Below are 12,537 nucleotides of genomic sequence, written 5' to 3'. Positions count from 1 at the left end.
ATATGTACATGCACAGAGAGAGAAAGAGATAAGAGATTACATTCACTTTTAAAGAATATATTTCATTTTGTTTTTATATTGTTTCTATTATTATGACGCAGTGTTAACAAGGAGCTGTTGTCAGAGAGAGAGAGAGAGAGAGAGAGAGAGAGAGAGAGAGAGAGAGAGAGAGAGAGAGAGAGAGAAGTATCAGTATCAGTATCAGTAGCTCAAGGAGGCGTCACTGCGTTCGGACAAATCCATATACGCTACACCACATCTGCCAAGCAGATGCCTGACCAGCAACGTAACCCAAGTCAGGCCTTGAGAAAAAAAAAAGAGAAAAAAAAAGAGAGAGAAATGGCTAGGTAGGTAGGTAAGTGGTATGACTCAACTTAAAAATAAGATTAATAAAATGCAGTGTGTCACGTATTCGTTTAGGAGAGGGTTACACCTTCATCCTTCAACCTGTCAGCCATAACATAATCAGTCCTTCATCGCTCGTAAAAGGCCCACGTTTTGTCAGTTTAAAGGCTCCACCCCTTCACAGCCACGTAATAGGCTTGCTTCTGACAATGACGATGATGACGACGATGAAGATGAAAATTATGACGAAAATTGATATGGTTGCATCAACGCACAGATCTACGCGCTCACACACCGACCTAAACACGCAGACACATATGCGCGCGGGCACGCGCACGTGCGCACACTTACATACACACACACACACACACACACACACACACACACACACACACACACACACACACACACACACAAAATTCACATTCGCATTCACGCATTCAGTGAAGCATCCTTTCTGATAATCAAACATAATTTTTTTTCGACAAGGGGGAAAAATGGTCGTAGTAAACAAGTAAACAGTAGCACACGGACAAGAATAAAAGATTACAGAAGTCTGTCATTTAAAAAAAAATCGACAACATATGAGCAAAAACGATGTGAACACACATTAAAAAAAAAGAAGACAATATGAATATAATACACAGTCTGCAAGGAATAGAGATGGGGATTGAAAAAGATAATCTTGTAAAAATAAAACAGTGTAATATTTCAAAGAAATATCTGCATGAAAAAAAAAAAAAAAAATCTCGACTGTCAATAATTTTCCAACTCCTTCCCCTGGCAATGTGAAACTTTGCAAGCGCCTTTGAAATCAATTAATCAGGGTCGGGCAAGACCGGTGATCCATCAGTAGCGTAAATGGATCTGACAGGGAAATGAAGGAAGTGATCTAGACGCCATCTTGCCACAGTCAAAGGCCCCGGATGGAGTAAGCAACAACACAGGTGGTTCGTGTGTCCCTGGTTAAAAAAAGAAAAGAAAAAGAAATTAAACAATGGCAGACAGTTCTTCCACATCAGACGGTAAGTCTCATTACTTGACAATTGTTTGATGATTGAGGGTTGAGTTTAACACAGTATACAGAAAAACAACAACAACTAATCAATTCATTTTTTTTTTGGACTCTCAACATTTCCTGTAATTAAGGAGGAAACTGAGAAGGCGAGAAGGAAAGGTTGATATCTTCACCGGACCCATATGTTTTCCAAGTTACACTGGATTTGTGGAACATCCTTTTAGAGTCTTTTGATCTTCTGTTTGCTGGTGTGTCTACATTTCGGTCATTTTTCTCCCCTTCGTTTTCTTTGTATTGCTGTTGTATACTCTTATGTCGTTTCTCTTTTGCAATTGAAGAAGGTACTCACTAGTGGTGTACACTTATCTTGCAAGCCAATAAGAGTAATGATAATAACAGCAGTAATAACAACAGCAATAGTAATAATAACAACAAGAGTTTTATAAAAGTAATAATGATGACGATGATGATAATGATGATAACAAAACGACTGTTAGTAAATTAAAAAAAAATGACCTGCCTAAAAACAAACACATAAAAGAAAAAAAAACAACAAACAAACATATTACAGCGTTTTGTGTTTATATAAATGTTTACATTTTTTATCAATATTTATTTTGTTGTTGACTTTTTGTACTCAGTTAAATACATACTCTATTATGTTCTTTTACTGCCGTCACTGTTATTACCCCACCTTTGATAATAATGATAATAATAATAATAACAACAACAATAATAATAATAATAATAATAATAAGACGAAGAAGAAACCCTAACGATAATAGGCAAGATGATTACTAACGATAATAAGAACAATTATGTTATAATTATTAATCAGTAAAAAGGGCATTTATAAAAAAAATAATAATGACAATGATTATGACAATAGTGATTATTATAACTGCTATTATCATCTCTCGGTATTTCGTTCAGTTCATATTCATCCCCCCAACCTCCACATCCACTTTCCTACACCTCCAAAGGCATAGATGATGACGGTCACAGGAAAGATAAGTTTTATTTCCATCAGACGGGCGCAATAGCTGAGTAGTCAAAGCGTTGGACTTTCATTCTTGAGGGTCCCGGGTTCGAATCTCGGTAACGGCGCCTGGTGGGTAAAGGGTGGAGATTTTTTCCGATCTCCCATGTCAACATATGTGCAGACCTGCTGGTGCCTGATCCCCTTCGTGTGTATACGCAAGCAGAAGATCAAACACGCATGTTAAAGATCCTGTAATCCATGTCAGCGTTCGGTGGTTTATGGAAACAAGAACATACCCAGCGTTCACGCCCCTAAAACGGAGTATGGCTGCCTACGTGGCGGGGTAAAAACGGTCATACACATAAAAGCCCACCCGTGTACATACTAGTGAACGTGGGAGTTGCAGCCCATGAACGAAGAAGATTTCCATCAGAGACCGGGGCACTTTCAGAAACACAACTGAAGACGAGCTTTTGGAAAGGCGCTACATCTCAAAATATTGTGATATTGTAGCTGACTGAATGATATCTAGATACGACGTTGTATTTAGAGTGACAAGTAAAAGCAAATCAATCAGTGATGTGATTCTATTTCTAACCATTTAGATACTGATTTTGTTTCGTTGGAGAGAAAAAAAAAAAGCAACATCAAAATCACCTAGGTATTTTCATCACGTTCGGTAACAGTTTTCCTTTGTGAGAGCAGGATTCATTTTGTTTTGATTACATATTGTCTGTTTTTCCCTCAGCTAGACTTAAAAGGTTACTCGAGGAATAGCTGTGTATTATATTCACTTTGGTTTATTCCGCATTTACATATTTATTTCGATTTCAGGAAGCCCAAGTCTGACACCATACCTCTTGTCATAACAGTACAGGCAAGCAGAGATCATCACTGAATAAGAATTTTTCGGACTAATCACTGCCAACGATCTTGTTTCTTGTTTGCAGTTTTGTCTTCAGAATACCCGGAACTACAATTTTTTTTGGTATTTCTTTTTATCACAACAGATTTCTCTGTGTGAAATTCGGGCTGCTCTCCCCAGGGACAGCGCGTCGCTTCACTACAGCGCCACCCGTTTTTTTTTTTTTTTCCTGCGTGCAGTTTTGTTTGTTTTTCCTATCCGCAGTGGATTTTCTACAGAATTTTGCCAGGAACAACCCTTTTGTTGCCGTGGGTTCTTTCACATGCGCTAAGTGCATACTGCACACGGGACCTCGGTTTATCGTCTCATCCGAATGACTAGCGTCCAGGTCACCACTCAAGGTCTAGTGGAGGGGGAGAAAATATCGGCGGCTGAGCAGTGATTCGAACCAGCGCGCTCGGATTCTCTCGCTTCGTAGGCGGACGCGTTACCTCTAGGCCATCACTCCACATCTCTTGTGTTGTACGATGCACTATTGTATATGTATTGTCTCATGTGAGGCGCTTAGAGCCCATTATGTGGGGAGTTTGCAAAGCGAGAGCCCATTGTATGGGGAATAATAAGTACAATGTATTATTATTATTATCGTGATTCGAACCAGCGCGCTCAGATTCTCTCGCTTCCTAGGCGGACGCGTTACCTCTAGGCCATCACTCCACATAATAGGCTGCTGCGTCATTTTTCAACTGTACATTTGCTGCTAATTTGAACACTGATACGTTTAATTGGCCTACTGTTCATCGTTGCTTTGATGGCTGATGAAATGATGAGACTGATAGTTTGAACGATTGACTGGTTGAGTAACTACAGAATTCCGCAGCAAGGCTCGTTCTTCGTTTCTTTTGTGTTATATTTTACTCGTGTAATGTGCCTTGAGCATTGTTGTATTTTAATGAAAGGCGCAATTATTATTATTATTATTATTATTATTAATCAGCTGACCGACTAGTTCAGTAAACAGTTCGACTGCTCACATAGTTGACCAGGGCATGCTATTCTAAGTGAGTGACTGAGAGAGAGAGAGAGAGAGAGAGAGAGAGAGAGAGAGAGAGAGAGGGGGGGGGGGGTCATTGACCAATGAATGTTGTTGTTTTTTCCCGCAGGGTGTGACCCAGGATTCTGGGGCTCGAACTGCGATCAGCCGTGCCCGGCCAACTGTCTGAACGGCACGTGCAACGCCATCGGCCTGTGCGCCCGCTGTGAGCCTGGCTTTAGAGACTTCAAGTGTGACCACGGTAAACCTACTTTGGTCTTCAGCTGGAGCCAGTTGCATTGCTCGGACGGAAGAGCCTAGTATGGTCGTAACCCCGCTACTAACTGTGTGTCGTATGGAACTGACCAATGGCGTAGTTCGGTCAACGTAGGCATTTAGTCACGTGTAACTGTCAAAAAAGTTAGAACCAAGCAATGCAACTGGCACCAGGACACGAGGATGTTTTTTGTTTTTGTTTTGTTGTTGTTGTTGTTCTTTTTCTCTAAGCGTACACTGAACGATTTTTGTTTTGTTCTTTTGTTTCTATGAATGGAACAGTGAATCTCATAGACCATAGATTTACATGGTATGATTGAATTTTTGTTACCAGAAATTTTTATTGACAGTACAAGATATATATTTTTTTTAGTCATTAACTGGACACTGAGCCTGCGCACACACACGCACATACACACGCCCGCACAGACAGACAGACAGACAGACAGACAGACCACACACACACACACACACACACACACACGCACACACACACACACACACACACAATGTACACACTACTACTACTATCACCACCACCACCACCACCACAATACCTCTATCATCACCACACTACTATTACTGCTACTACTGCTGCTGCTACTACTGCTACCACTACTACTACAATACCCTCATAATAACCACACTACTACTACTACTACTGCTACTGCTACTACTGCTACTACGTATTACTACTACAATACCCCCATCATCACCGCCACCCCCACCACACTACTACTACTACACTACTACTACTGCTGCTGCTACTGCTTCTACTACTGCTGCTGTGGAGATAAGTCGTCTTCGTCCCATCCATTCCCTACCCTCGTCCCCGTGTCACTGCAAACAATGAACTAGCGTTACCAGTGGAACCACTGCCGCCACTGTTAGTGCCTCGACAGCTGCGTTGCTGTCACTGCTGCTGCATGCAGCTTTCTGCAGCCTCCACAGCCATCACCAGTTTCAGTTTCTCAAGGAGGCGGCACTGCGTTCGGACAAATCCATATACGCTGCACCACATCTGCTAGGCAGACGCCTGACCGGCAGCATAACACAACGCGTTTAGTCGGGCCTTGAGTGCATGCATACATATATATGTATGCATATACATTTGTGTACCTATCAGAGTGGATTCCTTCAGTGCAATTTTGCCAGAGGACAACACTCTCGTTGCCATGGGTCCTTTTTCAGTGCGCCAAGTGCGTGCTGCACAGGGTACCCCTCGGGTTTATCGTCTCATCCGAATGACTAGACGCTCAGTTCGATTTTCTAGTCAAACGTGGGAGAAAGGGCGAGAGCGGGATTCGAACCCAGACCCTCGCGGAATCTATATCGGCAGCTGGGCGTCTTAACCATTCTGCCACAACCACATTATGTCTTGAATTCTCTTCCTCTGGAACTCCGGCACTCACCAGCTCTGTGAAAGAAAACCAAACCCACCTGTTTAAAATGGCCTTTCGATGTGACAAAGCATAGTCTCCTCCCACCCGCGACATTACCCCTATGTCCCCCCCACCTTCCATTGGTGTATGCCTGTGGTGTGTGTGCTTGTGGGTCGGTGTTTGCTCTGTGTGTGTGTGTGTGTGTGTGTGTGTGTGTGTGTGTGTGTGTGTGTGTGTGTGTGTGTGTAAGTATTTTGTGCCTTTTCTCCCGTGATTTCTGCAATTTGTAGTATTGTATTGGTGTATACAGATTTTGCTTTCCCACTTCTATGTCTGCATTTAACTTCCAAATCTTTTGACCTCAATAATCTACAACACAACAAAACGGGAGGTAATCGGAACTTCATTCCACACTACCACATTTATGTACTTTATTATTTTGTTTCATTTTATTGTATTCATATGTCCCCCCCCCCTCTCTCTCTCTCTCTCTCTGTGTGTGTGTGTGTGTGTGTGTGTGTGTGTGTGTTGTGTTGTATTGTGTGTGTGTGTGTGTGTGTGTGTGTGTGTGTGTGTGTGTGTTGTGTTGTGTTGTATTGTGTGTGTGTGTGTGTGTGTGTGTTGTTGTTGTTGTTGTTGTTGTTGTTGTTTTGCTGTTGTTTTAATTTGTTTATTTATTTTTGTTTTTATTTATTTATTTATTTATTTATTTATTTATTAATTATTATAATTATTCTTATTATTTTCTGTGTGAGAAGGTAGGTAGGTAGGTAGATAGGTAGGTAGGTCCCGTCAATGGCAAAGGGCGTTTTCTGTCAACTTTTGCATGCTCGGAGAGAAAAAGTAAAGTAAAGGCTGTGGATAAAAAGTAAAAGCTGTGGAAAATTGCCAAAATCGTTCCGGCGCCGTGAAAAAAAGGCCTAGTCGTCAACGCCTGGTCCCGAGACACTTGCTGGGGGGCCTCAACTCGGGCTCTGCCCAATGTGGGTGAAGGACAACCTCCGCAGCGCCTTATGCGTCACCCTGGTTGTGGGGGACGCGGCGTGGTGTGGCGGATCGCTCCTGTTGGCGCACAGCCTGCAAAGGTCAACCCGTCCGCCTGGCTAGTTTCCAAGTGCAGACCCGGTCCGCCGCTCCAAGCGGTGGCGGCCGACTTCCTTTCGCTCTGACTCCCTTTCAGGGGGAGGCGCTGTGCCGTCCTGTGCGCGGGGGTGAAGGACATGGCTCGGATAGCTTTCTAAGCCAGCGTGCCTTCTTGCCCGTCCGCCCGCACCCACCTCTTTGTCGCGGAGGAGCTTTTTCTTTTTTCTGACCTCAGATCGGACGAGATTACCCGCTGAATTTAAGCATATCACTAAGCGGAGGAAAAGAAACTAACAAGGATTCCCTCAGTAACGGCGAGTGAAGCGGGATCAGCCCAGCACCGAATCCCCCAGCATCTCGCTGGCGGGAACTGTGGTGTATGGGACGCCAACTGTCGACTGCGCTGGTGACCGAAGTCCTCCTGATCGGGGCCTCTCCCAGAGCGGGTGTCAGGCCTTTACTGGCCGCTGGTGCGTCGGCTGCGAGTGTCTCCGGAGTCGGGTTGTTTGAGAATGCAGCCCAAAGCGGGTGGCAAACGGGTGGATCCGCAAAGTCGGCCCGCGGAATTCAGCTCGGAAGGCTGCCGCGCCCGCCCTGCCGGGTTAGGGGATCGCAAGACTCCCCCGGTGGCGGGACGCGCGCCGGCCGTGTGCACTTTCCGCGGGCAGAGCGCCACGACCGGTTCTCGGGCGGTCAGAAGGCGGCGGGGATGGTAGGCGCGCGCTTCGGCGTTCGCTGGTATAGCCCCGCCTGTCCCGATCCGCTCGGGGACCGAGGAGCCGCCGCCGGCGTAGGCCGCCCTGCCCTCGTGGGTCGTTCGACTGGCAGAGACTGGGCAACCGTGTCTGCCGACCGCCTCCCGCGACGGATTGGGGTGGGCCCGCCGGCACAGGGTCGGTGGCGAATCGGTCGGCCCTCCACCCGACCCGTCTTGAAACACGGACCAACACTCTCCTCTCCGCCGATGTGCGAGAGTGCGGCGGCGGCGGCAGGGCAGGGGGGTGTGGGTGTGCGTGTTATTTTTTTAATTTTTTCCCTCCCTGAAAGGCTGTGGATAAAATCATTTCTCGCCTGGAGACTTAAGGGGCTGTGGATGATATAGTTTGCAAAGTGGAGACCCCATTGTATGTGGAATAATAAGTACAATGTATTATTATTATTGTTGTTGTTACTGATGACGACACGTGCTGTTTGTCGCACAGAGTGTGCAGCCGGCTCTTTTGGCGCGGACTGTTCCGAGAGGTGCAGCTTTCACTGCACTGTGCTGGACTGTGATCACGTGACGGGAGCCTGCGCGTGCAGGGCGGGATGGCAGCAGCCCCAGTGCCTTCAACGTGAGTCGTTTAATTGTTCTGTGTTCTGAGGTGATCGTTTTAATGGAGGTAATGACCCGATAACGATGATGTTGATGATGAAGATGTTGATGAGGTCGCCGCGGGTGATGATGATGATGTTGATTGTCATCGGTTTTTTTTTTTTATTATCATAGTTCTGCTAAAAACTAAGAACATCAGTTTTGTAATGTTGGCGTTGTTTTTTTGATTCGATATTTCTATACGTAGGATTTAGCTACCATAAGATAGCCTACATGAGAAACATCCATCTGTTTGAGTTTTGTTATGTCCAGAAAGCACTATTGCATAAGTATCTGTATCAGTATCAGTAGCTCAAGGAGGCGTCACTGCGTTCGGACAAATCCATATACGCTACACCACATCTGCCAAGCAGATGCCTGACCAGCAGTGTAACCCAACGCGCTTAGTCAGGCCTTTGAAAGCATTAGTTTAAAAAAAAATGTATATATATATACATTTAAAAAAAATCAACAGAATACATTAATTCAAGGACATTATACATTGAATGACACATATGTCTGACAAATTCTGTCTGAAAATGTCGTTGTACATGATTCACAGTCCCGTAGATGTTGACGTCATTACTTTGATGACGTGTTTCAGCGTGTGAGGTCACCACGTGGGGTCCGAACTGCACGAGCTCGTGCAGCCCCGGATGTGTGGACCAGGACTGTGATGCCATTGACGGTCGGTGCCAGCATGGTTGTCAGGCTGGCTGGCTTGGAGACTTCTGTGATGAACGTAAGATGTTCGTACCAAAATAACAGAGTCGAAATCCACTGAAAATGGGTTACAACATCTACTAATGGTGATATCGTTTCACACATGCACAGACATTGCCGGTAAAATAGGTTCTTGAATTTAGGATGCTAAAAACGGCCTTTACCGATTTTTTTTATTTATTATTTTTTTTACATACTTTTTCATGTTGTGGTGTATTGTCGATCGTTCTCGCCATTTATTGTCATTGCTCGTGTTCATTGTCGTCGTCGGTGATACTGATTTACTCGGGAGTCCCGTCAAAGCAGTAGTAAGTGTGTCAGTGTGTGTTTCTAAAGAATTTAGTTTCCTCCAAACTCGCTCCCTTCTCTCTCTCTCTCTCTCTCACTCTCTGTCTCTCTCTCCCCCTCTCCTTCTCTCGCTCTCTCTCTGTGTCTCTCTCCTCCTCTCCTTCTCTCTCTCTCTCTCTCTCTCTCTCTCTCTCTCCTCCTCTCCTTCTCTCTCTCTCTCTCGCTCTCTCTCTCTCTGTCTCTCTCTCCTCCTCTCCTTCTCTCTGTCTCTCGCTCTCTGTCTCTCTGTATCTCTCTCCTCCTCTCCTTCTCTCTGTCTCTCGCTCTCTCTCTCTCTGTCTCTCTCTCCTCCTCTCCTTCTCTCTCTCTCTCTCTCGCTCTCGCTCTCTCTGTCTCTGTCTCCTCCTCTCCTTCTCTCTCTCTCTCTCTCGCTCTCTCTCTCTCTGTCTCTCTCTCCCCCTCTCTCTTTCACTGCGTTGTTCACTCAACTCCCGCTCAATTGTCACGTTTATAAATGCCCTCAAAACCAGTCACACACACACCATTACCCCCCCCTGTCCCCCCACACACACCATTACCCCCCCCACACACACACACACCATTACCCCCCCGCCACACACACACACACCATTAACCCCCCCCGTCCCCCCACACACACCATTACCCCCCCCCCACACACACACACCATTACCCCCCCGCCACACACACACACACCATTACCCACCCCCCACACACACACACCATTACCCCCCCCCACCACACACACACACACCGACTGAATAATCAATGGCTGTTTTTGAATGTGATGTTTGTCCCAGCTAATTGATCTGAATGGTCCGTACTGAAAGAAAATGTATTCATCTAAATTGAATCGAAATGATGGAACAGAATTGAACACAACTGACCCGGACTGAACCGAATTGATTTCATCCGTATTGATGAATTGAACTAAACTTGATGTTTAACTGCTTTAATGAACTGAACTCATTTAAAGTGGACTAATTTTATTTGTTTCGTAGGCCATCGTTCTGATTTTTAACTGAACTAAATTCAGATGAATTGACTTGGACTTGATTGCACTGACTAGTACTGAATTGAGCTGAACTGACCTATACGAAACTAAATTGATTCGGTTTGTATTGTCCTGAATTTAATTGAACTTAATTCAGCTGAATTGACTGAGGCCGGATTGAACAGAACTGAACTGAACTGAATTGATTTTGATTTACTTTGAACTGAACTGAATTGAACTGACCTCATTTTAATCAACTCTGAACTGGGCTGAGCTGAACTGAACTGATTTTTATCAGCTCTGAACTGAACTGAAATGAACAAGACAGATGAAACAAGAGAGGCAAGGCCTTCAAGACTCACTTGTGATACACTTAAAAAAAAAATCGAAGCTTTTTATGTATTGAGTATAATTTCAAAATATAATGTTTAAGATGAGAATGATCAGTTTAAAGCAAATTAAGCCCCCTAGCATTAATTACAGAGTAATTTCCCTTTTTTACCAGCCGCACCAAAACGTTTGCAAAATAAATAAAACTTCCATGCTTAGCAAAAGAAGTTCCTGTTTGAACAAAAAATGATAAAAATGACTGCTCCTGTTGTTGGGTCAGAATATCAGATCAAAGTGCCAAGTTTAGAGAATACAAAAAATATAAATATAACAGTAAATGCAGTTTGCATATAATTAAGTTTCATTTTTTATTTTTTTTGTGCCCATCCCAGTGGTGCAATATTGTTTTAAACAAGATGACTGGAAAGAACTGAATTTTTCCTATTTTTATGCCTAATTTGGTGTCAACTGACAAAGTATTTGCAGAGAAAATGTCAATGTTAAAGTTTACCACGGACACAGACGCACAGACACACACGCACACACACACACACACACACACACACAGACAACCGAACACCGGGTTAAAACATAGACTCACTTTGTTTACACAAGTGAGTCAAAAAAAAACAAAAAAAACCCAACTCTTAACTGAACTGAATTGAAGTGAACGGGTTCGAGTTTCAGTAATGACGCCTGGTGGGTAAAGGGTGGATATTGTTCCGATCACCCAGGCCAACATATTATGTGGAGACCCGCTATTACCTGAACCCCCTTCGTCTATATACGCACACAGAAGATAAAATACTCACGTTAATTCAAAGATCCTGTGATCCATGTCAGCGTTCAGTGGGTTATGGAAACAAGAACATACCCAGCATGCACACCCCCGAAAACGGAGTATGGCTGCCTACACGGCGGGGTAAATAAACAAAATGGACATACACGTAAAATGTTGCGTGTCTGTATGTTTGCGTGACTGAAACCTTATTGAATGACACGGGGAAACTAATGGCAGTTGTCAGTCGGCTCTACCAAGGTAGGCAGCCTGTTGTGTAAACGACTCCTTGTTTGTAAAGCGCGTAGAGCTTGGTCTCCGACCGAGGATAGGCGCAATATAAGTATCCATTATCATCAACTCTGAACTGAACTGATTGAACATTTTATTCCCCTAAATATAAGCACCCATCTGCAGCTGTCAGTCGGCTCTACTTAGGTGGGCAGCCTGTTGTTCAAATGACTCCGTGTCTGTAAAGCGCTTAGTGCTGGGTCTCTGACCGAGGACAGGCGTTGTATAAGAATCCATATCATCATCATCATCACTACCACCACCACCGTCATCATCATGACCGTCATCATTACCATCATCACCATCACCACCACCACCACCACCACCATCATCATCATCATCACCACCACCACCACCACCGTCATCATCACCACAGAAACAGAACTAAGCACAGCGTGTCATAACTGGCGCCATGAGATCCACCCCAATCCTGAAGACCACTGGGCTACAGTCACTGGAGGACAGAAGGGACACAAAGATCCTCATCCAGGCAGCAAAATTCAGACGCCTTGAAAACCATCCAATGAACAACAGAATGAGCAGACCCACCAAGAGCCGGCTGAAAAGAGGCAGCTTCATCCACCAGTCAAGACTTCATCGAGGACACCGGGCTGCTTATCAAATGGGAGGCGAACGAGGAAGAATCATCCTCACCACCACCATCATTATCATCGTCATCACCTTGATCGCCGTCATCATTCATCATCATCATTACCACCATCACCATCATCATCACCGCCACCACCACCATCATCATCATCAGCATCATCATCACCA

General features: G+C 44.5%; 1 protein-coding gene across 1 annotated transcript in view; it reads left to right on the top strand.

Moving 5' to 3' along the window:
• Positions 1 to 1,276: 1,276 nt before the first annotated feature.
• The window catches only part of LOC143280348 (receptor-type tyrosine-protein phosphatase F-like), a 46,852-nt gene continuing 35,591 nt past the window's right edge, over positions 1,277 to 12,537 (top strand). The window contains exons 1-4 of the mRNA XM_076584982.1: positions 1,277 to 1,370; positions 4,374 to 4,505; positions 8,187 to 8,318; positions 8,943 to 9,080. Of these exons, the coding sequence (XP_076441097.1) occupies positions 1,343 to 1,370; positions 4,374 to 4,505; positions 8,187 to 8,318; positions 8,943 to 9,080 (430 nt within the window). The 5' untranslated portion in view covers positions 1,277 to 1,342. The remainder of the gene's footprint in view (positions 1,371 to 4,373; positions 4,506 to 8,186; positions 8,319 to 8,942; positions 9,081 to 12,537) is intronic.

The sequence above is a fragment of the Babylonia areolata genome, chromosome 3 (assembly GCF_041734735.1).
Source record: "Babylonia areolata isolate BAREFJ2019XMU chromosome 3, ASM4173473v1, whole genome shotgun sequence".
In the NCBI taxonomy this organism is placed as follows: Eukaryota; Metazoa; Mollusca; class Gastropoda; order Neogastropoda; family Buccinidae; genus Babylonia; species Babylonia areolata.
This window is presented reverse-complemented; position numbering and strand designations above follow the sequence as displayed.